General features: G+C 42.3%; 1 protein-coding gene across 2 annotated transcripts; it reads right to left on the minus strand.

Annotated features, from left to right (window-relative positions):
• Nucleotides 1–208: 208 nt before the first annotated feature.
• On the minus strand, nt 209–25023 carry CSRNP2 (cysteine and serine rich nuclear protein 2). 2 transcript variants are annotated; one of them, XM_072654693.1, is made up of 5 exons: nt 24851–25023; nt 18921–19157; nt 16775–17034; nt 4911–5207; nt 209–3518 (listed from the first exon to the last, which is right to left on the minus strand). In XM_072654693.1, the coding sequence occupies exons 2-5, from the start codon at nt 19069–19071 to the stop codon at nt 2586–2588; spliced, it is 1641 nt and encodes a 546-aa protein (XP_072510794.1). In that variant the 5' UTR covers nt 19072–19157; nt 24851–25023; the 3' UTR covers nt 209–2585. The 2 variants fall into 2 exon arrangements, with proteins under 2 accessions (XP_072510794.1, XP_072510795.1); XM_072654694.1 differs by lacking the exon at nt 24851–25023 and having other exon boundaries at nt 18921–19169.
• Between the last annotated feature and the right edge of the window lie 244 nt (nt 25024–25267).

Below are 25267 nucleotides of genomic sequence, written 5' to 3' on the forward strand. Positions count from 1 at the left end.
TAAGATTCGTGTTAGATAAGAGGAAAGACAATAGTAATTGATGCTGTAATAGAATAAAGAATTTTTCCCTTGTAAAATATTGCTGGTCCTGACATTAGCTCTTAATTCTAATATATAATTCTACACAGAGAGCTTCAGGAAAGGTGTTCCTTTCCCCACAAAAAATAACGAGAGTTGAATTTTGCCAGGGAAAAGCATGACACACCACTCTTTTGAGCATTTGTTTAATTTTACATTTAAATATTTTCTTTAAATACAGCATTATCACAATGTAAAGAACCTAAAAGTTCTCCCTCCTCCCCTCCCACCCCCATGCCCCCCAAATGCAAAGAACCAGACAAGCTGCTTTGGATTCACATTGAAAATACTACCTGCATACAGTGGGGAAATTGGAAAAGAATCATGGGGGGTTGTAATGTCACTTCTTCAGAATCGGTAGAGACAGAGCTGAGGGGAAACCATCTGCTTTTGCAGTCAGTGAGTGGCCAGCTGCCTAGCAACCACAAGCCACAGCCATTCTGTTCAATTCAAGTAGCACCAGAGACAAGATGGGCTGGCTGGCAGACAAGGCTCACTGCTCAGCAAGACAGTTAATTTAGCCATCAAAAGGGAAGGGCCAATGTGTATTAGGAATAGAGGATTTTGTTTGTTTAGGAAAAAAAAAGGGGGAATGCAAGAAGAAGTGATTTTCCAGACAGAAGCCCTGGGGTACAACGTGGGCTGGACTGCCTCTGTGATGGGAAAATGTTTGCTAGATCCTGTGCATCCATCCCTCCTAACCTGGCACTGGAAATTACAGAATAATCCTTTCTCTTCTAGAGAAAGAAGTCCCTATAAACTGACGGCACCAGGTAAAGGTAGTTCAAGGTTAGCTAGTCTCTAGGGTCTAACTCTCAGGGGAAAATGCACCAAGTTGTGAAACAGTATTTCAGGGAGGGAATGCCATACTTGGTTAAACAAGGCAGGAAAAATTAAGAATGCAGGAAACTGCAGAATGGGTCAAAATGAGCATAATTACTAAATACAAGTGGTTCAGACTCAGTTAACAGCCAAAGTAAGAGGTTACAGCTGAAATGCTGTGGATAAACATTACATTTAAACCCCCAGTCCCTGAAAGAAGGCAGGCAGACAAAACTCATGTGTGGCGCACGTGTTCTTCATGTCTTTCTTTACTTTTTACTAACCACATTAGGGGAGCAGGGGATAACAGAGCCCAAAGTAGTGTTTTTATTTCTTCCTCTTTAAGAAAAGAAAGCAGAGGTAATATCATTTATAAGGAGGATTCATTGGTAGTCTAAGGAGCAGGGCTTACAGCACAAGAGACAGAAACAGCCATTTCATCCTCTGCTTCAACAAGGGACTGATCTTACTTCATCTTACTCTGTAGATCTCAAGAGATACTCTACAAAATGTCTCCAACTCCAATCCTTTCCAATCTAGAACCAGCATGTGAGATCTCACAACATATATCACCTGATAACTGGCTTGCTCTAAGAGACCCAACTGCAATTCAATTCCTATAGTGGAATGGAGTGTAAAGGTCTTCCTCTTCCCTGATCCCTTATCCCAAGAAGGGCTGGTGTTATAATCATAGAAAAAGGGGAACAGAAACTTTGAACTACAGACCTTGCTGGCCATTCTACGCCCCATTAACAGCACCAGATTTTCCAAAGAAAAACCTGATTGAGTAAATAAGCATTGCACAAATTCTGGCACTGCTCCTCCAGAAGGCAGAGAGAGCTCAAGTGCTTGGTCCTGCTGCCCCAGAGAGAGACACCTAACCCAAAGCTTCCTGGCAGAATTATGTGTTTGTACGAGGGGATCGAGGGTCCATGAGGGTGGGACAGTGACACAAAAACCCCCAAATAAGTTCCCCTCTAGGACCTACAGGAACAATAAGTCAAGTGATGGACCAGGGATCTCCACTGTGGGGAGACGGTCAGAAAATGTCAAACATTTCAAAGACTAACCTGTTAACTAAATGGGAGGGTGAGTTGTCTCTAAATCACTGAGGTTTCGACAGCAGAAGGCTCATTCTGGGTCTTTCCTCTCTTCGAATGGGGAACCCCATGACATTCAACTCAGAAATATCATCAGACTCCTGTATAAGAAGTTTTGGACCAACAATGGATGAAAATGAGCTTTTATCTGGCCCCTCAGGATGAAGGGAAATTTAAGGGAAGGGGCCCTTTATGCGCCATGCTGTTCAAAGATTCCCATGTTCTGGTCCCTGAAGAAGTGGCTCGAGTCACCCAGTCCTTCCTGTGAGCTCTGCCTCTTCCTTCCAATGGCCCATACATCTCAAAGTTTTAAGACAACACAGTCTTCTGTGCACCAAGACCCTTCAAGGGATCAAAAGCTGGAGTGTGGTCTCCTTGTGTCTGTCTTTCCTTTCTTTTAAAATATCTGTACAAACACCATCTCCCACCCCCCACCTCCCACATATCCTCTCCACCCTCATTCTCCACAGACCCCAACAAAATAACTTGGGAGCAGCAGTGGCTTCTTTCAGTTTTTGTTTTAAAATAGTATTAGATAAAATAAGTGAATAAATAGAGATTGGGAGAGGGACAGTATCCCTCAGGTCACACTGGCAAAGGGAGTGCCAGAGAGGAGTCCTTAGGAAGCTGATCCTGTTCGCAAACCTCACCTGAGGCCTGCTCTACCCCACAGCCTTCCTCACTGTCTGTGCGAAATGGAAGGTTTGGGGGGGACCAGGTAGGGCGGAAATCATCACATTCAGGCCCCTCAGCGTTACAGCTTTCTGGCAGTAAGGATTCTGAAGTGGGTATTTTCCCCACCTCTGGTTTACAGAGGGCAGCTGGGTCTGTGGGGCTACAGGCCACCAATGAGGTAGCAGGGAGAGAAAAGACACTCAAATCCTTTTCTATCGGAAATGAAGGGGGCATTTCAGAAGCTTCTGAATTAGGCTCCTCCTTCATTCCTAAGACTGACCTTTGCTCCACCTGGTAATAGACCACAGGGCCACTGTTCAAGTAAGAGGGTTCATTCACCGTTGGGGCAGCTGGGTGCTCAGAGTTCTCAGCAAAGCATAAGACGGAAGAGCCTGGGGGAAGCTGAGCTTGGATGAGGATGGGAGCAGTAAGGCCTGGGCACAGCTCTTCAGGGACAGAGAGGGGCTCCTCCAAGATACATACACCAAGGCTCTCAATACTAGAGTCCAGGCTGGCACTGGAGCCACTGGAGTCTTCTGCTTTAAGCCTCTCCAGCTCCTCAGCACTCTGGAGGTGCATCACAGCCGTCTCATTTTCGGCAATGAACTCCTGGAAGTCCTGTGTCTCTGAGTCTTGAGTGCCTGGGAGGTCACTGCTGGATGCTGGGGGGAGTTCCTCTTCTGCAGATCCTGGACGGCTCACCTGTCGCTTGTTCTCCAGTTCCAATTTCATGATGGTGTGGAGGTAATGAGTCCGGACCCGGATTGGATTAAATTCAATACGCCCCACCATGTTTCCACAACCGTCCCGGGAACAGCCACATGGAAAGGACATGCGATCCACCTTGTGAGGAGTGGGGGAAATTAAGGAGGAAGAAAAAGAAGGGATGGGGGAAAAGATGAGACCCACAGTTACAAAAAAATACATGGAAGGAATTAACTAGGTAGATTAACCCAATTCATTTCAAAAGTCATTTACTAAGACAGTCTGTGGGGCAGCTAGGTGGTACAGTGGGGACTTAGCCTGAAGTCAGGAATATCAAACCTGGCCTCAGACACACCAGCTGTGTAAACTGGGGCAAGTCATTTAACCTGTGTGCCTCAGTTTCTTCATCTGTAAAATCAACTGGAGAAGGAAATGGAAAACTACTGCAGTACCTGTGCTAAGAAAACACCAATATTCAAAACAGTCAGACATGATCGAACAAGATTCTGCAAATACAGGTTTGTTAAATTTTTATGTAATAAGGTAAGAAATGGTCATTTCAAGACAAAATGATTTCACCCCAAAAGAAAATACCACCTGTCTCCCCTCTGTCCCTTAACTACAAAAGGTGACATCAGGAGGATTTTTTTTCCTGGGTCGAGGGAAAAGAGGGTAAGGAAACTTTTGCCTTCCAAAGCAGCTTTGCAAGTGCCCTGTCCCCTCTAGTTTTAGAAAGCTTCCTGAGGCACCAAGAGGTTAAGGGACTTGCCCCAGCATCACATCTGCTGCCAGAATGGTCAAGATGGGGGACTGGAAGCCACATCTTCCGACCGCAAGGCCAATTTTCTCTCCATGATGACAGGCCACCATCACAGAGAGAGGACTCTGGAGTTCTTTACAGACACTATCTCATTCGATCCTCACAACACTCTGTAGCCAGGTACTACAAGCATGATTATCCCCATTGTATAGATGAAGAGCCTGAGGTGTAGAAAGGTCTTTCCCTTCCTAGCTCTCTCAGCCAGAGCACACACTGCTTCTATCTTATTTTAGAGGAAGGAGAGTGTTGCTTTTTCTTTGGAGGCAATCAGGGTTAAGTGACTTGTCCAGGGTCACACAGCTAGTAAGTTTCTGAGGCTGGATTTGAACTCAGGTCCTCCTGACTACAGTGCTCTACCCACTGTGCCACCTAGCTACTCCAGGATAATGTTTCTTATTAAGGGGGCTACTGTGACCACAACCTCCAGGTGTGCAGCAATAATCATGGGGGTAAGAAAGCGTCTGCATCAGCATCCCAGCCAAACTTCCCTCTTTTCAGAAGCCAATAGTATCTGAGCACCCAATATACTAGTCTTTGTTACATCTTCATCTGGTAAAACACCCAAGAGACCTAGTCATCATTCAAAGCTTGCTTCTTCTTTGAAGAGTGTCAGGCCACAGCAGAGAGCTACCGTTTTTAGGTGGATGGCTCTTTGATATTCAATGGCAATGCGTATGCGCTGCAGATGCCACCCCCAGTCCCACACTGACCTGGCATTTGATCCCAGCTTGGCTACAGGCACATGCCTCTGGATCACAGTACAGCCGGCAGTCACAGCCACACTCCTCCCGTGAAAGCCGGATAGCCCGAAGCTCTTGCTTCTCCTCAGCATCAATGCGGTGGACACCAGAGGCCCTGAGTAGGGCCCGGCGCCTCTTGGTGGGCAGAGGCTGCAGGAAGAAGTAATCATCCACTTCCACATTCTCCACATCAATGTCCTCATCTGACACATCATCTAGCGTCAGGCCATCAGCCTCCACCGACTCCACGGTGCCATTCTTGGTCAGCTGCCAAAAGATGAGTAAAGTCACCTTGGGGTAATATCAATTGAAACACCATCATCAGGATGGCAGCAGTATCTTTGGGTGGTGGGGTGGGGGAGAGAAAGTCCTGAGCAGGACGGTGGTGGTGGTGGCGGTGGCGGCGGCAGCAGCAGCGCAAACCAATGCCTATGTTACTTTAAGCTAGTCACATAACCCCTATGGATATTAGTTTCTCAAAACCATGATTCCTCTCTTCAAGTGGAAAATGAAAAGATATTAGACAGGAAAACAACAGCTGAATTAAGAGTTATTATGAGCTGTCAACCTCTGGAAAGTGGTTTAACTACTTGCTTGCAGTTTAATCTAGAAATACATCAACCTCCTCAGGGAAAGAAGCAGGGATGGAGACACTGGGAGGTTTTAAGAGGGAAAATAATACCAGGGAGGAAACGGTCAAAACAAACTGTCTGATCTTCAAGTGGGGATTAAAGGGGGAAAATCTCAAAAAAAGCAAAACACTATGGGGGTGCCCATCAATCGGGGAGTGGCTGAAGCCATTACAGTGCGTGCATGTGGCGGCCTATCATTGTACCATAAGAAACAAAGAGATGTAAGAGCCTCTTGGGCAGTAAAGCTCGTGCAGAGTGAAGAAACACCAGGATAGCTTCGGGGGCACTGATCAATGCAGTGGCCAAGCACTAGCCTGGCTGGGATGAAGAGCCACAGAGAGGCGACGGTCCCAAGGAGCAATGCTGGGTGTGGCCGCTGCGGGTCACTTTTCTTGGCCCACCTTGTTTTTTGAAGTGTTTTTCTATTGGTTACAAATGGGGGTACAGGATGTGGGCGCCCCCATCCCAAAAAAAAAAGAGGGCCACGGAAACATTTTTTAAAAAACCACACAAATGGAGGCCAAAAGGAAGCACAGAAAAGCAGGAGAGTTTTGAAAGTAACATGTGGAACTAATCGTGTGTATTTAAAAAGCAAGATGTAGGAAATGGAGACTCACTGTTTCAAATGCAATTTCCTTTTTGTATTCTGTTTCATGTAAAGAAATGCTCATTTTTAGGCATTTAAAAATTCAGAACCTTAAAAATTCAATTAAGTTTTGGGAAAAAATAAAATGGTTTAGCTACTAGGCTAGAGAAGGGACAGGTGGGAGAGAAACAGGAAAGCTTGCTGACCCTTCGAGTGGACACTTCACTAGCTGAGTCAACTCTTTTAATACAGGATTGATTGGTCCTTTGGCTCTTCGTGCTAGTTATGAGACATGGAGGGTGGACATCTAGTGACTGGATGCTTCTTGCAAGGGACAGTTGCGAATACAAAACAAGATAAACTTCTAAAAGATCCTTCAATACATAGTTCAATGAAGACGCCAAACTTTGGTTGGGCAACATTATCTATGAATGAAACTTGTCAAATTCATTTCAGGACAGTCTTACAACATCTGTCTTGGGTTGCCTACATATAGGAGAAATTTAACCTAGCGTCTCTTTGATATATTTTTCAGTGCCTATGTGTGATTAGGGATGTACACACATGAATGCAGCTTTCTCCTACTAGGGGGAGAAAAGAAATAAGCTATAGTTATTTAAGCATATACTTAAAATAGGACCATGACCTAAAATAAACTAAAAGAAAATTTTCAACAATCTGTTTAGACTTTCAAGAGTTATTTACCTGATAAAAGGGTGTGGTATATACTCTGAATGTGTTGGTTATAGATAGTTTGGGTTCTCTGATGTAAGAACAAATGAGAACTTGGGGAACCGAGAGGAAGAATCATCACCACTATGTGATCTGAAGAAAACTGTGGCAGTAAATTCTGAAAACTCATTGACAGCTCAGTAAAGAAAGAAATCAAATCCAAATAATACCACACGGTCTGGAGGCTACAGTAACAATGAAGGCCAAGTAACTTGAGGATTTAACTTGTTTCATCAAAATTGCAGAAGAGTCCCAGCAAAGAACAACCCCCTGGAAAAGATGCTGTAACAGATAAGGGAGAACCCTGCCCGAGTGGGAAGGAAGAGAAGAAAGAGGACTTCACTGGGTGATTCTGCCCACCACACTATGGCAGCAAAGTCTTTACTATGCCACTGCTGTTACTTAACAGTATTTCTCAAACTAGGGTTCAGACGGTGGTGGGGGAGAGGTCACGAAGACATGGTAATGGAAGCCTATTTCTTTCAGTATCAACCAAAATCCCACTTTCCACAGGAAACCTTCCCTTTGTTGTTCAATCACGTTGTCTTGACAAAGGTACTGGAGCGGTTTGCCACTTCCTTCTCCAGCTGAGAAAACTGAGGCAATCAGGGTGAATGAAGTGACTTGCCCAGGGTCACAAAGCTAGCAAGTGTCTGGGGCCAGATTTAAACTCAGGAAGTCTTGCGGATTTCAGGCCTGCCACTGAGCCATCTAACCCCTCTTAATTCCAGTGTCTTCCTTCTTAATTATTTCCTATTTTATCTGGTATATGGCTGGTTTGTATACATTTGTTTTCATATAGTCTCTTCCGCAGACTATAGGTTCCCTGAAGGCAGGAACTATCTCTTGCTTATTTTTGAATCTCCAGGCTTAGCAATCACCCTACTCATATGAGCCACCCCTATCAAGCTCGCCCTCTTTCCTTCCTATCAGATAAAGATCCAAAAGGAAAAAGCCTAAAGGAATATCACAACTAGAGCTGAGTGGTGAGTGGTAGTGGCAGTCTGAAAAATAAATTAAGGACATTATCCCCATTTCACAGATAAGGAAATAGGCTCAAGGTAGTTAAATGACTAGTCCAAGGTCAATCACCAGGCTCAGTTTAACGCTCTTGCTATGGCAAGTCCCTGCCTGAGGAAAACAGTTAAGAGTCTCATATCTGACCATGACTATGAGCAACTCTTGAGCTGTAGATCTCTCATCTGTAAGATGAAGATGAGGGTAATGGAGAAAGCCCTTTCAAGGGCTGTATAAATCCAATTCAGTCCACTCTCCACTAGGTTGCTAGTGATTTCACTAAAATGAGGTGTGACCATGTTACTTCTCTCCTCAATAAATCTCAGTGGCTCCCTTAGCACCTCCAAGATCAAACACAGAAGGCAGTTTGGCACCTAAAGTTCTTCATAACATATGCCTGGCCCTCGGTCTCTCCAGCCTTCTTATACCTTGCGTTTCCCCACCCCACCAAGTATGCAGAAATCCAATGACACTGGTCTTGCTATTCCTACAAGGAGATGCTAATTTCCTAACTCCAGGTTTTCCTGCATGTCTGCAATGCTCTCCCTCATTTCTTTCTCCTGGCTTCCTTCAACACTCAAGCTACAATCCCATCTTTCACAGGAAGCTTTCCCCCACTTAACTCTAGTGTCTTCCCTTTGTCGATTATCTCTAATTTATCCCAAATATACTACATGCAGAGTTGTCTGCATATTTCAGACTGTGAAGGTTTGCCTTTTTCTGAATCCCCATTCCTTAGCACAGTGCCTGGCACATAAAAGGTATTTAATATATGTTTATTGCCTTACTGAATTATTAGTTCACTGCTATCCCATTAATCTTTTATATTTAATGTTTTACAGGAGATTGTGTATATGGATAGAAGAAACTACTGTCTGTATTGGAATGAAAGAATTAGGATATAAACTCATTTGAAAGCCTCCTTGGGACAACTCCAGTAGCACACACAGCAGACAGCAGGGATGAGATGTATCTTTATCCTGTTCCCACTTTGTTTTCATCCCCTCTGTCAGGTCTCTAAGTATTCAGAAATTTTTTCATATACATATGGCTTGGAGGTTATGAGTATTTGGTGACATGAAAACATCTGTTAAACATGTTCTTAAGTTTTTATGGATCGTTCTTTTGTTGGGGTGATTGAGGGGGAACATTCTGGTCTGTGATCATGCTGATTCCTGGACATTTTAACACAGGTGTTCCGCAGGATACTTTGATACTAAATATGTGGTGTGGGAATTGTCATGACTTAATTCGTGAAAGAGACCTGTGCTTCAGACGTGTATGATTCTAGCCATCAGGTCATGACCTGCAAGGGATTTTGTAGATGCTACAGCCTGCAATGATACGTTGTACAGGTTCTACTGTTTCCTTATATAATCTACATTGAACATCAAGTCTGACATAATCATTCTGTAATTTCTGGTAGCAATTGCCATCATAAACCCTTCCATTTCCACAAACCTCCATGACTCAGCTTCTTTAAGAGGCCGTTAGGTGGGCCTGGAGTCAGGAAGTCTTAGGTCTGAATCTGACTTCAGACATCTCCTTGCTGCGTGGCCCCAGTCAAGCCACTCAACCTCTGTATGCCTCAGTCTCCACAACTGTAAAAGGCAGATCATAACAGCATCTACCTTTCCGGTTTGTCACGAGGATCAAATGAGATAAATGTCAAACAGGTTTAGCACGAGGCCTGAAGTACAGAAGGTGTAAGACAAATTCTTCTTTCTTTCACTCCAGCCACCCCAAAACAAAATTCAGATTGAAGTCACGCAGACATCCCCTGTGAAGGGTCTTCTGGTTCTATTCCTGGATAGTAGACATTTCACAGGCCTCATCTGGAGGCAGATCCCTTCCAGAGAGGTTTGAGAAATATGTACTACATGATAAAATGGTGTTTGCTTAGATCAACAAGCATTTGTGTAGGTTTCTGACCTACTTACCATGGGCTTTAAATATGTCTACTAATCCTCTTCCTCCTTTTTGACAAAGAAATGTTCATCTTAGGGTTATGAACCCTGTTTCATTAGTATTGTACAGTTCAGATAGCAGCAGGATAAGAGGCTATCTGGATTTTTTTATATTTAATATTCCATAGATTATTCAACCAGTTGATAAAATAACCACTTTTTGTGGTTGAATAAAAGCTTTAAGATATTAAACTCGTCCTCTTTAGGTTTGGTGAAATCATCTTTGTAGCCATCAGGACATCATCCTACTCTCACATGATACTCATTTCATCTGCTGGTATCTCTATTTTGAAAGCTTTTTGTTCCACCTACCTTGAAGACTGAGTATCTGTAGTAACTACTAAGAATGTTATGTGTACATTTTAATGATCAATGATATATCCAGGCAATTGTGGACAACAGCTCTGTCTGTGATAATGATCCTTTTTCAGTTCTATTGAATTTGTTGATTTTTTTGAGGTCTGTATTTGTACTGGAATTTGTCATTTGCTAGGCCATAAAAAAGAGTGAGCTTCTGACGTATAAGTCTAACAAGTTGGTATTTGATACTAAAATTTATCAATCTGCAGTGATGTTTCTACTGTTTCCTTGCATAATCTGCATTGATCAGTAAGACTGTTCTTAAGGAAAAATTTTCGATAATTTTTTCATGGTGATGATTGTCAATATCCACTCCTCTCTTTCTATAAGCCAATCTGCACGAACCGAGACATTTGTCCAACTTTTCTTTGTTGATACATGGATGTTCCCCATAGAGGGCCTTTGGATTTCATTCTTAAATCTAAGCTGTTTGATAGGCTCCACTATACATAAAGAGAAAATCACTTTATTTGAGAAATCTAATGATGGCTACTAATGTCAGCTTTCAGCTCAGTGAAGTGATTTCTACTTTTCCAAAAGTATTTCTGAAAGTTTTTTAACCTCATGATTAAGTACATTAAGATATGACCACATACATGTGCATGTCTATCAACCTTTTCCCTCCTTTTTGGCAAGAAAGTATTAATCTTTCCATAGTTGCCTTAGGATGATGGGCTTCACACTTCATTAATACCTGTATTAATCTTACAAGAATTTTTTCCAAATGTGTTACAGCCATTTTACAATTCCCAAAGTATACTATGATTTAACTGCTTTAAAGATGCTTTTCCCAGTGAGCTTTAATTTCAGGATTCCAGTTAAGTCTTTAGACATACAGTCATAGCTTTCTCCTTGATGTATCTTACCTGGAAGAGACTTAAGTGCTTGTATTGCCTTTATCTAATGGTTCAATTTTACCTCCAGATTTGAAGCTCAAAACCTTCTGTTGTCTGAGAAGGGTACGGCATATGACTGGTAGAATTTCACACTTACTGAATTCGAATGACATGCTGATCTCATCAGATATCAAAGAGTCTACGAAATGAAGGAGCTGTTCAATGTGTCGTTTTTTAGTCATATAACTTGACATCACTTATGCATATCAGGCGATTAAAAAGATATTTTGATAATACACCCTCCTTACCTTGTAAGCCATACTTAGTTCTATTTAGGAGAGATAATGATAGGTTTAAGGCTAAGCATTACCATAATAGGCTTAAATTATCTCCCTGAAAGATGCCATGTTTTATACAGAGAACAGTTTTCCATGTGCAAAGCAAAGACTCTAGCATTCTTAATCTACTTGGGTCCATTTCATATATCTGAGTAAAAAATGCAGCATAAATATTTTGGTACTTTCAGTGACCCCCCTCAAAGTTCACAACAGGAGAGGGAACAATGTAGGAAAAGGGCACATGTCAGTTAAGGTAATGTATTTCAGGATTAGGATACCACTGAAGGCATCGCAAGAACTCTGAAGCAATGACAAATCAGACTCTGACTAGATTGGCACTCCAGTTGGATGCAACTGCTTCTAAGAGTTAAAGAAATAGATAGGACGGCCTAGGGTTATAGGCTCATCCTACTCAAAACAGACAATGGTCCACATGACACTGAGGAGAGCAGAGTGAGGAGCATTCATTCATGTTTTAATGCCACAAGAAGGCAAGATACATCAGAACAAATCAGAATTACAAATATTCCATCTGCTAGAAATGCTTAATGAATACTAAAAACCAAGAGTATACATGAAATGGACCGAAGACAGGAATACTTTCATTGTCCACCATAACAAAATTGGAAACAGATCCCATCATTAATAGGAAGGGGTCAGTGGTAACCTCTGCTCCAAGTAACGCAACAATATGTTACTGATCAGTACAGGGCAAGCACAAAAAATAATTGCATTCCTAAGTCTAGATTAGGTTAAATAAAAGATAAAGTTAAAGAAAAGAGATATTGATATCTGAAGAGACCAAAGTTGAACCTGGTCAACGAAAATCTTTATATAATGCAAACTCCCAGAAATTACACCTAATAACAAAGACAAAAAACAGCACCAATTTCTCCAATGATTTTGCAAACGAGATGGACATACTTAGACTGCGATTCTGAAAGTTCATTTTTACTCCTAAGGCAAGAATCCAAGCAGCTGACCAATTATAACAAACAGTAATTATAAAATGGTGGTATCTGTTATAAGCATCATGAATGAATGCATTCTCCCAGTGTCTGAGGGAAATCATAAGAACATTTCAGTCATATGAACAGGCACCAAGTAAAGCAAGCAGAACCAGAAAAACAGTATATACAATGACTACGACAACAAAGCTGAAACCAAATGCTATGTCTTTATGGAGTGGAAAAAGTTGGTGATATAAAGACACACACAAACAAAATTTGTTAAAAAAATTTCATAATTTGCACACAGCAGTGTATGTGGTTGACACTGCTGTGGTCATTAGAAACACAGGAGGAAAGGTACAACTATCCAGCAATACCCCTAAAGAAAGACATCAAATTCCACCACAGGCAGCTTGTGAGAGCTACTGAAGATCTGTAGAAAACCATTGGATATTATATCAATACCTAGCCCATTATGCAAAGTAGAAAAACCTTACTTAAGACAAGAAAAAAACAGAAAAAAATCCAGAAAATGAATGCATATCAGAAATTTTAAGTTTCCTTCATCAGTATCAGAAAACTAAAGTCAAAAAGGTAAGGCGACAAAAGGAGTCAATAAAAAAACTTTACTATAGAATCTTAAGAAGTAAAGAAATTAGAGGTGAGAACCTTCCTAAAGGAGGAGAATTTCTGTTTATATATATGGCTGAAAGAAGTCCAACACAAATGGATCAAATAAGAAACATCAGGCTTACATATAGTTAACGCTGTGTACAAGAAAACAATCTCAGCAAGGGAGATGGTAAATGGTAGCTTCTCTGTTAAAGTGTCAAGAAAGGGACTAATGAAGATCCATAATTAGTTGTTCAAGTATCTCACTACAGCACACGAATTACTAGCAAGGCTCCTCTCCAGCTTCCTCTTCTCAGACATGAGCCTTAACCCACCTTTCTTAACAGAAGGCATCACTATCTATTACAAAAGATGAGAACACCAGCCACACTCTCAAATATAGGCCAATTATTTACGTACTTTCTACAAAGCATCCATAGCCCATAGCACACACAAAACATCTATAAACAGAAAAAGACAATATATCAGCTAAGAATCAAAAAAAATCTCCATTGGTGCAAAGAACTTCTATTTAATTCAGAAATTATCAAGCCATCTGAAAGTACTGTAACATTTATGCTGACTTTACTGAGTCAGTCTTTGACTCCACTGCACTGATGGCTGCAAATGCACTGCAAATATATGAAACTCTTCTCTTTGGAAGCTTACCACCAACAGGACACTGTCAAGAAAAACTGATACAAAACCAAGGCATTTTTCAAGGAGTTTAAGTTAATCCCACTACGTTTGGTTCTGCCTAACTTTAAACACAGTAACAATTATCTCTCTTAATTACAACTAAGTATGGCTTCCATATTAAAGAGAGGATTAAACCAAAACATCTTATCACTTAGTGTATGTGAATCAAGCTAAACGTTCTCTACAGAGAAATAAATCAGGTAGAGAGATAGCATTTATTAAGCACTTGCTAAATAACTCCTTCATTTTGTGAATCTTTCTCCTATGATATCAAAATGTCATCTGGACTCAGCATCAATTCTTACTGTATGTCAAGGAAAGCTAATGACTGAGGCTTCAGTTGAATCTGCAGGTCTCAAACCAGTCAATGAAAGCATTACCTACAAATATTTTGGTATTTGGCAAGACATTGTGAACACAAAGTTAACGAAGAGAAGGTTGTGGCTATCTGTGTATGTCAAGAGACTTAACGGCATCCTGAAATCAAAAGTTCAATTGGAAAAATACATGTAAAACAACACCTATTCAATGGCAGTCTTAATGTACACTTTTAGAACTATAAAATGGATGATAAGAGACTGGGAAAAGAGCCTTACAAAAACCTAACCTATATAATATTAACAAAACACAGGACCCATTATCCTAAGGCAGCTACAGAAAGATTAACACTGGGTTTCCAAAATAGTAGTAATGGGAGTGGTGTACCTTCTTAAAATATATGACAAATGGATCAAACTCCTACAGAAACACTTTTGGTGAAGCAGATATCACTTCACCAAGAAATACTCAGGACTGATAACTACATGCTACTGATCTGTCAAGTGTAACCTCAACAGGGAACACGGGAATGGCTAAGATCCCCGAATGGAATCAAAAGGTCCCCAGTGAGCAACTTGTACATGAACTCAGAACACGTATCTGAGTCATGCAGTCCTGTGGATATGGAGGAATTTATGGTGGTGGTCCAGGAATGGGAAAGTGACACCAGGAATTACATAGATAGAACATCCTTAAGGAACTTTGACTTAGGGTTCAATGTAGATTCCAGAAAGCACTGTACAAACTCTGCAACCTATCACTGCAGGCTATAAAAATTTAGCATCTACAGAATCCTTAGCAAGGTGTGGCCTGATAGCTACAATCTGGTGTGTCAGAAGCTCACTTTCTTTCATGGAATGACCCATGGCAAATCCCCACACCACAAACATAAACCTCAAAGTATCCTGGAGAACTCCAACAAGAAAATATCCAGGAATCAGAGCATGATCACAGACCAAAGCGTTCCCTCAATCACTCCAACATAACAATGACCTACAAAAACTTAAGAACAATTCTAACAGATGTCATCATGTCATCAAATATATCAACCTCTAAGCTATATGAATGTGAAAAGTTTTCAAAATACTGGGATGTGGCAGAGGAGAAAGGTGGCAACAAGATAAGGCATCTATCATCCCTGCTATCTCCTACGTGCTACTGGAATTGTCCCAAGGATGCTTTAATGAGGTTGGGGAGGATGAGTTTAATACTTTTATTCCACTACCAAAAGCAGCCATTTTATCCATGCATGCAAGTGTGCACAGAATATTAAATACAAAAGACTAATAATAGGATAGAGACTTTCCTGAGGATTGTTTCTGACTGAACCTTATCAAAAAAGAAGATATGAGTAAGATAATGATAATAACAAAAAAAAATGACAGCCTTGGGATTTAAAAGACCTGACTTCCAAACCCTCAGCTTTGCCACCTGCTAGTTCTATGAGGTGGACAAGTCAGTTTATCTTTCCAGACTTCAGCCTTTGTCATCTGTAAAACAAGAACAATACTTATACTGCCTGTCTCACAAGGCTGTTTTGAGGATCAAATGAGACAACAGATGCAAAGCAGTTTGTAATATGAAATTATTATTGCTAAAACCAAAGGAAGGAAGCCCCTGAAAAAGGAGCGAACTGGAAACAAAAGATAAGAATTTCTCTTCTGTCATATGAATCTTTATTGGATGCAGCATTAGTTGCTCTTGGCTCAGTTTCCTGCAAACAAGTAGAACTCTCAAAACAAATCTTAGGTTTACCTGAGTTTGCCCTGGGGGCTTCTATAGGGGCCAGAGTCTCCCTGAGAGTCAGGATGAAATCTCTCTGGCAGGGCATCCCTCTGCCAGATTCAGGAGCCAGGACATTTCTTCTAGGGGAGAGAGGGGAGGAAGCCCATAACCTCTGAATGGCAAATGGATCAGTATCTGTTTGCCAAGTTGTAGTCATGGGGCCAGTGATGGAGCTTTTGAATATCTAGAAGCAAGGGAATACTACTAAATGTTGTGCCCATTAGACTGGGGGCAGAGTAGGCTGCAGACTCATAGTTCTCAAACAAAATTGGAAATAAGATAAGGCCTACATACAATCGCTGACTAAATTCCTCTGATCCCACCACACTTCTGTTTTCCTCCCACTGAGTTTCTGAATATGATTAAGTCACATGGACCCCAAACAAATTGGACTGTATCTGAAGCAGTGTTTCTCAAAATATGGAAATCTCAAAGACATGGTTCTGTACTTGGAACTGCAAAGCCCCAAATGGTTTGGTGTTGGCAGCAAACATCTGAATCTAGGAACTGGGTGAAATGGTCTGCCAATGCCTTTCTTCTTCCTAGTCTTTAAAGTTCTTTTGTTGGGATGACTATGGTATTCTCAATAGCTGTTTCAGGGTTAAATGGCTTTGGTAATAGTACAGTGATACTTGAGTAGTCAACCAAAGGGTCATCTCCTAGGTGGGAGGTGTGGGGTGGGTCAAAGGAAAAAATACCATAGCTTGATGAGCCTATAGACAATAATTTGAAAATAAATGTAAATAGAACTGTCATTCCATTAAGCCAGAGGCTTCTAGGTCACATGTAAGCAAACTGGAAAGCACAGATAAAGTCAGAGCTCCTTCTTGGAAGGTAAGGTAGATTTGTTTACCTATTTGCAAAGCTCCTCACTCTACTAGTGTTACATTACAGAGTTGAACAGTGGCTTAGGCCATAACCAAAGGACCAAAATGTCCTTTCCCTTCTCCTTGGCACTGACCAGCTCAAGTTCTGTCCCTTGCCCCCCTTCCCCCTGAGCACCTTCATTTTCTTGGCATGAAGTTTCTCCTCTTTCAGGTGCTCACGGAGGATCTCCCGGTGGTTGACCTCCTGCTCCTGAGCAAACTCACAGAGTGTGTAGCTTCTCACAGAATTGTGGCGCTGGGCCATGCCCAGAGAACTCCCGCCTTGGCTGGGCACACTGGTGAAGCCTTGGCGCCTGGCAAAGTAGTATACGGTCACCTGATCAAAGCGCACATTCTTCCTCCGGAGCTGTTTCTGCCGCTTCAGGATAGATGTGGCTGAAGGGAAAGGAAAGAGCACAGTGTGCGATCAACCCAGAAAGTAAGTGACATCATTAATGCAGTGCCCACCCACTCCTTAGTAGTTCCCACCTCATCTCTCAGGGTACTGTTTAAAAGGGAACACTCATCCACTAACCATCTCAATTCTTCTTTCTCCATTCCCATACTTGAGGAATAAAACTTTCAAGATATAAATGGTCAATTTAAAAATGGGAAATAACTGAGAGTGACTTAAAGCTATTCAATTTCTAATAATTGTATAAAAGCAACTTTGAGCTAATACCTCATTTTCAATCAAATTTTTGAAAGAAAAAAAGGTAAACAAAGAGAGGAGATAGGCACACATCACATTTGATGTAACTGTAAATTGGAGCAATATTCTGGGAGAGCAATCTGGCAATTTTTGGGAAGCTACAAAAGCTACCATTTCACCTAAAGATCTTAATTTTAGGATTGTATCCTACAAATGTTATTAAAAAGGTAAAAATTTATCATTTCTAGGTCTTCTGATTAAGATCAAGTTATTAAAAGGAAAAAAAATCCATGCAAAAGCATTCATATCTTTATGATAAGAAAAAATACCATCAATATGTCTAATGATTAATAGTGGCTGAATACACTGCATTGTTGTTCAATCATTTCAGTTGTGTGACCCCATTTGAAGTTTTCTTGGCAAAGATATTGGGGAGTTTCATTCTCCATTTCCTCCTTCAGCTCATATTACATTTGAGGAAACAGAGGCAAGCAGGGTTAAGAAACTTGTACAGGATCACACAGTTATTGTCTAAAGCCTGATTTGACCTCAGGTCTTCCTGACTCCAGGCCTAGAGCTCTATCCACTGCACCATCTAGCTGTCCCAAATAAATTGTAGTTTATCAATATAATAAAGTGTTGAATCATAAAATGACAAATGTAAAATTTTTTTTAAAAACCTGAAAAACTTAAGAAACTGAAGTTCTTAAGTACACAAGAAGAGTTGCAAAGGGATCACAGGATAAATAAACTGTTATAATTTTCTTTCATCAAAATTTAACTTCTGTAAAGATCCTATTCCAATGCTTTATTTGTAGCAAAGATTTTCAAAAGCCATCTGAAAAGAATTCAAGTGCTGTAAAGTCCTTCAACAAGCTGAACAATCTTCAAGTATAGGCTCAGTAATATTCTGTCTTACCCTAGCTAAATTCAGAGAGGCTCTTCACCAGACGTTGGATCTACAATAACTTAAGATCATCTACTACAGCAAAGAGGAGGTGCTACTTATGTTGGCAGAAGGAAGACCTGCACTGACAAAACTGTAAATCTTTAAAGCATTAACACCTAAATAACTTCTTCCATTTTATTTGGGATATTATTCTGTATACTGTTGGTACTTGCTGAGACTGATATTGAATTCATTATTTTTCTATATGAGGCCTGGATAGTAAACAAGGGACTTTGTATTTCTATACATCATATCTCGGTACAGTTGCAGATGTCTGAAACATTTTGTGAATCCTGAAGTTTCACACATCATGGTAAAATGGAGTCAAATGAACAGAAGCAAAGCTATGCTAAGCCTAGGAAATCCAAGCAATCTGATTCAAGGAGAGATTGTGACAGAAAAGTAGGAAGGCTGAAAAGTTCTCTCTCCCTCATCAAATCACTTTGCCTTAATTCTGGACAAAGGCTACACCTCACCCTTTATTGGAATGTCAGCTCCTAAAGGACAAGAAGGATCTCATTTTTGCGTTCTCAGGACTGAGCACAGCACCTTGCAGACAGGGATGAACGCCTGTAGAACTGAACTGAAGCTAAGCAGAGGCAGCTCTCCCAGTGGCCCACATGATGGCCCTGGTTCTAGAGCTCTAGGACAGGTTAGGCCATAAAAGGGACAGCCACTCACGTGTGAAGCTGGCAGTGCTAGGAGGGTTAAGGCTGTCACAGCTGTCAGCACTGTCACTGCTAGAGATCTCATCATCTGAATTAGAAATCGAAGAGCCCACATCCACATCTTCAAACTTTCTCTTGAGACTCGAGCTCGTGAATGCATCCATTGGTCTTGAAAGGACTTCCTGGAGGAGTCCACTATAAAGGCCCCAAAGCCCCCATTCACCACCAGCTAGATAGGCTCATGAAAATTCTGTTTGGAAAGAAAGGAGGGGGGAAAGACTGGTATTACCATCATCCCTGTTATGAAACCCACAGCCATATATGAGTCCCTTCCCCTCTCCAAAATGAATAGAGGGTTTAAAGCCCCTAAATGGACAGGGCTAGACAGATTCTGACCTAAACCAGTCTAAGATGCCTCCATTTATTATCAAATCCCCTTTAACTCCTGTTTCTTTCCATCATATATGGGGCTAACACCCATCTACCTTCTCTATATGATCTGGATCTGGTCTCCAAAGATTAGACCATTTCCTTGTTGTTCCTCTCCATCCCACACTATTTCCTGATTTTATGTTTTCCCTCTCCCCCCAGAGCCTCATATATTTTGCCTTATGGAAAATACTGGAATGGGAACAGAGACACAAAACAGGTAGACAACTTTGTCCTAATCATATCAATAGGACAGACTATTTCATAAACACACTGGCACACACTGAAGAATGTATGACTCAGTCATCTCTTCAGAAATCTTTTACAATATCCCACGAGTATCAGTCCCACAGCCCCTAGCACAGGGAAGGTCCATGATCACCCATCAGTCCTAGGATTTTGAAGGGCCAGAATTCAAGCCACAATAGCCCTTTAGAAATGACAGAAGTGGCTTCTCCATAAATTCATCGTTTAGGGCCTCTGCTCCTTGGCTTTTAGAGTTAGAAATTTTGTCAGTTTAAATGGTTTCTAGTCAGATACCCCACCCTTTCTGGGTCAGCACTACATGTGATAGTAGAAGACAAAGCCAGAAATAGAATTGGTCTAGCTCTCATTTGTCCCTGAATATTTCCCAGGGGACTTCTTAGGCTCTCAATTCCCTGGGATGCCACTAGCCATGAAGGATCTTTCCTCAGTCTGGTCAGAGCATTCTTACTAGGCTTCCCTGTGAGAATCCAGATGGGCAATGAAGACAGGAATAAGATTAGTGGGTGCTTCATATCTCTATGCAGATAACTGTTGTTATTTAGTCATGTCTGACTCTTCTTGACCCCATTGGGGGTTTTCTTCACAAAGATACTGGAGTGGTTTACCATTTCTTTCTCCAGCTCATTTTATAGATGAGGAAAGTGAGGCAAACAGGGTTAAGTGACTTGCCCAGGGTCACACAGCTAGTAAAGTATCTGAGCCAGATTTGAACTTACAAAGAGTCATCCTGGCTCAGCACTTTATCCACTGTGCCATCTAGCAGTCCAAAGCAGGTAACCACCAAAGCTACATAACCAGCTCTAGTCTTTCTCCTCAGTTACTGCAGTCTTGTATCAACAGCTGCCCTTTGGGACATTTCAAACTGGACACAGGCATGCCAAACTTAACATCAGATCCCCTTTCCTAACTCATCCTTTTCATAAAGACTTCTATTTCGGCATCATCATCATCATCATCATCATCATCCTATTCTTCTCTTGCATCTTTGCCCATCTCTCTACTCACACAGACCCCATCTTAGTTGAAGGCCTCACTAGGTCTTGCTTAGACTACTGCAGTGTAGGTTCCTCCCTTCATCTCTTCCCCACGCCAATCCATCCTCCAGCACAGACCTCGAGCACAGGTCTGACCACGTCATTCCCCTCTCTTCAAGAAACTTCAGATCTGCCATCCCAGTGGCTTGGCAGAGGCTATCCCTCCTCAGCAATTCCACTTTAAATCCCTTCAGGACTCAAGCAGCACCTGTGGTAGGAGGCCTTTCCTGATCTGCATCAATGTCCTCTCCCCTGATGGGATGTAAGCTTCTTCAGGGCAGGGACTCTTTCACTTTGGCCATTAATACATCTGCAAGTCCCTAAGAGTAAGTGCTTGGTAAATGCTTGTTGATTATGACAATTATCATCTGTGCACAAAACTCAGCCTCATATTCTCTGAGGCAGAGAAAGACCCAGTATGGGAAAAGACAAACATCAAAAAGAGGTGAAACAATTTTGTTCTGGGCAGATTATCTCATAAGCACGCAGAAGCACATGACAGAAGAGTTTGTCTGCATCCATCACCTCCAGAGTACAAATAATTTTCCTTTTCCATCTCTGAATTCCAATTTCCTGGAGTTTGTTTCACAGAGCCTAGGAACAGGTTCTCTTCCTTTGAATCAGTAATGCCCCATTGCCCAGACTATGATCTCACTGGTTGCTAATTATGCATCAAGAACAACAGTGCCCAGAAAGACTGGGCTGCCTGACTGCAGAGCAGCTCCCCAACACAGACTGTGGTGTCAAGGGTTCCTGCGGAGGGGCTACAGGATGACCAGACCACCAAACACCAAAGCTCAAACACAAGTTTTTGATGGCCCTGTTCACACTAAGGAAAAGAAGAAATGCTGTGCTTGGTTTTTCTCAACTGCCTGCACTCATTTTCCTACCCAGACAGGGACTAGATTAAACATCTAGCCAGCTTTGCTTGGCACATTCTATACTGGAAGAAGGCTTCGGAGAGCACTTATTTTGGTTCGATTAGGCCTCATCAAAATTCTACATGCTATCTCGTGAGGACTTGAGCCATAAATAAATGTAGATCTCAACCAGGAACCCTCAGCTACAATACATCTCATGTACACTAATAAAATTAGCACATGCCTAAAGAAATTAGACTAGGAGGAAAAAAATTAGGTTCCCGATAAATAAGAATTTTAATTAAAATCTAACCCTATTCTTCAGATTTCAGATGTCATTAGATCTACCAATGCTAAGACACAGGAAAGAATAAATGAGCTCAGCAAAATTTCAGCTAGTAGACTGACTGAAGGCAGAAGGACTCACTTCCAATCCCAAATTCTGCCACTTATGACCCATATGACCTTGGGGAATTCACTTAACCCCCTTATGCCTCCATTTTATCAACTATAAAATAAGGGACTCGGAGGTCCTTTTCATAACTAAATCTGAGTTCTATGATAGCTGTGAATTTACCTCAAACATCTCTTTCCACTTTTTCACCAACAGTGCACTAAAAACCTCACATTCAAAGCATGCATGAAAATATGAGGATGAGAGAAGAAAAATATTGCCAACTGAATCTAATCCTATTTTCTTTCCTACTACATTCAACAAATCAATACGTGCCTGCCACAAGAGAAACAAAATTAAATGGAAACCCCCCCTTTCTCAGACAGGGTTTAAACAGCAGCTTCAGTCTCAGCAAGCTCTGCTGGGTGTTGTAATCATGCCTACATATGGCGTCTTTAGAGATACAGGCTCAAAAACAGCTTATGGGTCTACTTCTGAATTCTATGGATTCCCCAACAACCTTCCAGGGTCTTAGTCCACATACTGTTGTAGTTCTCATTTCATCTCTTTAATTATTTTTATCTAGATTGGAAACAGTGGCAGTCCCTTTGCTCCCCTTGCCCAGTATTTCTTCCTTTCTGTCACATAGTTCTGGATTAAGGTTTTCTGAGCCAATAACAGGAGAAACTTTACAAAGGAGCAACAACATTTTAACTTAAAAATGTCCCTAGAATGAAACAATATGCAAATTAAAATGTCAACACTTTTAACTATTTCATACACTGAGATGGAAGTATTTTAAAATTCTAAATACGGTTGCTCCAAATCCTTTTATCTGAACCTATTAACTAACCCTAAAGACTTGTCCATCCTAGACCAAAATTGGTTGAAGCCTTAATTTTCAACTTACTTCATGCGTCTCTTTTCACTAAATCTTCCCAATCCAAATAACTCAAGGCTGACAACACTTTTATAATAACCTGAAATGACTGTTCTTCGCAATATTTGGCAAAGAAAGGGTCTCAACTCTCCTTTCACCTCACCAAATTCATCTTTCAAACCTTACATGGAAATCTATTATCTCTGCAAGCTGTCTCTCCCCACCTTCTTCAGACATACGCATACTAATTCAATTACCCAAATAAAGCAGGGTAGTATTTGGAAATACATTTCAATTCCAACACCAGGGATAAGACCGATTGTCTGTTAAAATAGCAAAATGATGAAATCCCCAAATATGTAATGATTTTAGAGAAAACAATAAAAGTCCTCATAGGAACTTATAAATGTCAGACTAACTAAAGGGTAACTGGCATAAATGTTGTCACTCTCTACCTTGTATTTTAAAGGTTCTTTTATGACAAATATTCCCCCCAGTCTATAATTACCAAAACTCTATGAAGTAGCACAGGCTGAGATTTAAAAGAAGCTATATTAAATAAAAATAGTGTTTCATCATGCCTGAATTTCAACAAGGACTCAACATGTAAAAAGGACTCTACTTTTTCAAGCTTCTGAAGCTTACTTCTACCAAGTATATGATGAGGATTTGTGAAAGATCGGATGCTTAGGAAAATTTATTTGAGATAACAAATGTATATTTAAAGCTGATGTATGAGGCTCTCTTTAAGAAAACTAAAATAACCAGGAAAATGAAGTGTTTGACCCACTTCTGTGCTTACAAAGCCCTCAAGAATTTTCTTCTTAAGACTCAGTGTTAAAAGGAGAAAGTGGTTCCACTTAGGTTAAAGTCTGGGTGGTGATGAGATTTCAAGTTAAAGTTCATGGAATGAGAGCCCTTCTTCCAGCTATAATTAGAGGTAGGATGGCTCTCTTCAACTACTGTGATGATCCTGATCTGTCTTCTGAAACACCTAGGATGCATCATGGAGTATTTACTTAGCACTTACTGAGTTCACAGCGCTGTATAATGGATGCCCAAACCCTTTCTCTTCCCCTTGCCTAAACTGGGCATTGAAATATGAACCATCTTATTCTCATTCCTTCTCATTTTCCAAAATGAAATCCTTTCTGTAGACACGGTCCATTCTCTTTTGCTCTACTCTTTCTGTGACTGTTAGCCTGCTGAGGCCAGGTTCTCTGTGAGAAAGTTGAGGCCCACTCCCGCAGAAACCAGTAAACCCTAAAGGAGAACTCTTAACCATGCATGGCCCACAACAATCGTCTAGCTTGAAGCCTTGCAAGATGGACAGCTAAGAAAGAGGAGGGAAATCACAGTCAACCGTGGATCTAACTTGACCTAACTAACAATTACAGGACAAAGGCTGTGCTTTTCCTGAGGGTAACTTCCACAGCTCGTTTATGACCTGGGGACTCTGACAAGTCATTTAAAAAAAAGGATGACATGACACTTCAGTGGACACAAACGGAATGATGAAGTAGGGAAAGGGACATAAAGATGATGTTAAAAACCAGGTCACTTGATGAGCCCTAAAAACTAGGAAAATGGATATTGCAACTTTACCTGGAAGCCTATTTCAGTACATTCCAGGAAACCTAACTCTCCAGAGCTTAGCACAGAGCCTGGCACATGGTAAGGAGGCATTTGTTAATAAGTGCTAGTTGCCTGACTGATAGACCCTGGTCTCAGCGGGCATTCCAATGACCCCATCACCTTCCGACTCACTCCCGACACGTTCTGGTCCCACCCCACAATCGCCTGCCCATCTCCCCTCTGCACTCCCCGGGCTGGGCCCCTCGATCCCACCGCCCAGCCTCCGTCCTCTGAGCTGGGCCGGACGGTACCTGCCCCCACGTCCAGGGCCCGTGTCCTCCCGGCACGCCGAGCAGGACCCCCTGGGCAGCACTCCACGCCCGCGGACCCCTACCTGCCCTCCCACCACACCCACCTCCCGCCGGCCCCGCCCCCTCCCTGGCTCCCGCTCTCGCGTCCGGCGGCCGTTCGCCCGCTCCTCCCCGCAGCCCCCAGGCCCATTACCAGCCCGACCCCGCCGCCTCCTCCACTTCCCGCGAAGGTCTCCGCCGCCCCCGCTGCCGCCGCCGCCCAGGCCCGGGATGGGGAGGGAGGGAGGGAAGGGGAGGCGAGCCCCGGGAGCCGTGGCCACGGGTCCAGGAGCTCCGAGGGCGGCGGGGGAAGGAAGGGAGGGAGGGAGGGCGGGCGGGCCGGCCGGCGGCGGGGAGCGGGCGGCTCGGGCTCCCTCGGCTGCGAGTACCCAGAACCGCCCCGGCTCCCACTAACAATAGGCTGCGGCCGCTGCGCCCCCGCTCTTATAGGCGCCGGCACGTCCCGCCGAGCCCCGGGGCAGGCTGGGAGATGCAGTCCGCTCCGAGGCTCCCGAGGCCTGGCATGCTGGGAGTTGGAGTCCGCAAAAGGGGCCGGCTGCTCGTGAAGGGC

Source organism: Notamacropus eugenii, chromosome 3 (assembly GCF_028372415.1).
Source record: "Notamacropus eugenii isolate mMacEug1 chromosome 3, mMacEug1.pri_v2, whole genome shotgun sequence".
Taxonomy (NCBI): Eukaryota; Metazoa; Chordata; class Mammalia; order Diprotodontia; family Macropodidae; genus Notamacropus; species Notamacropus eugenii.

Bases quoted from the DNA above. Each gene is read 5' to 3' on its own strand.
- CSRNP2 (XM_072654693.1), bottom strand. From the start codon at position 19,071: ATGGATGCATTCACGAGCTCGAGTCTCAAGAGAAAGTTTGAAGATGTG. The intron at 17,035-18,920 runs GTGAGTGGCTGT...CTTTCCCTTCAG, and splicing joins TAGCACTGCCAGCTTCACAC to CCACATCTATCCTGAAGCGG. The intron at 3,519-4,910 runs GTCAGTGTGGGA...ACTCCTCACAAG, and splicing joins AAGCTGGGATCAAATGCCAG to GTGGATCGCATGTCCTTTCC.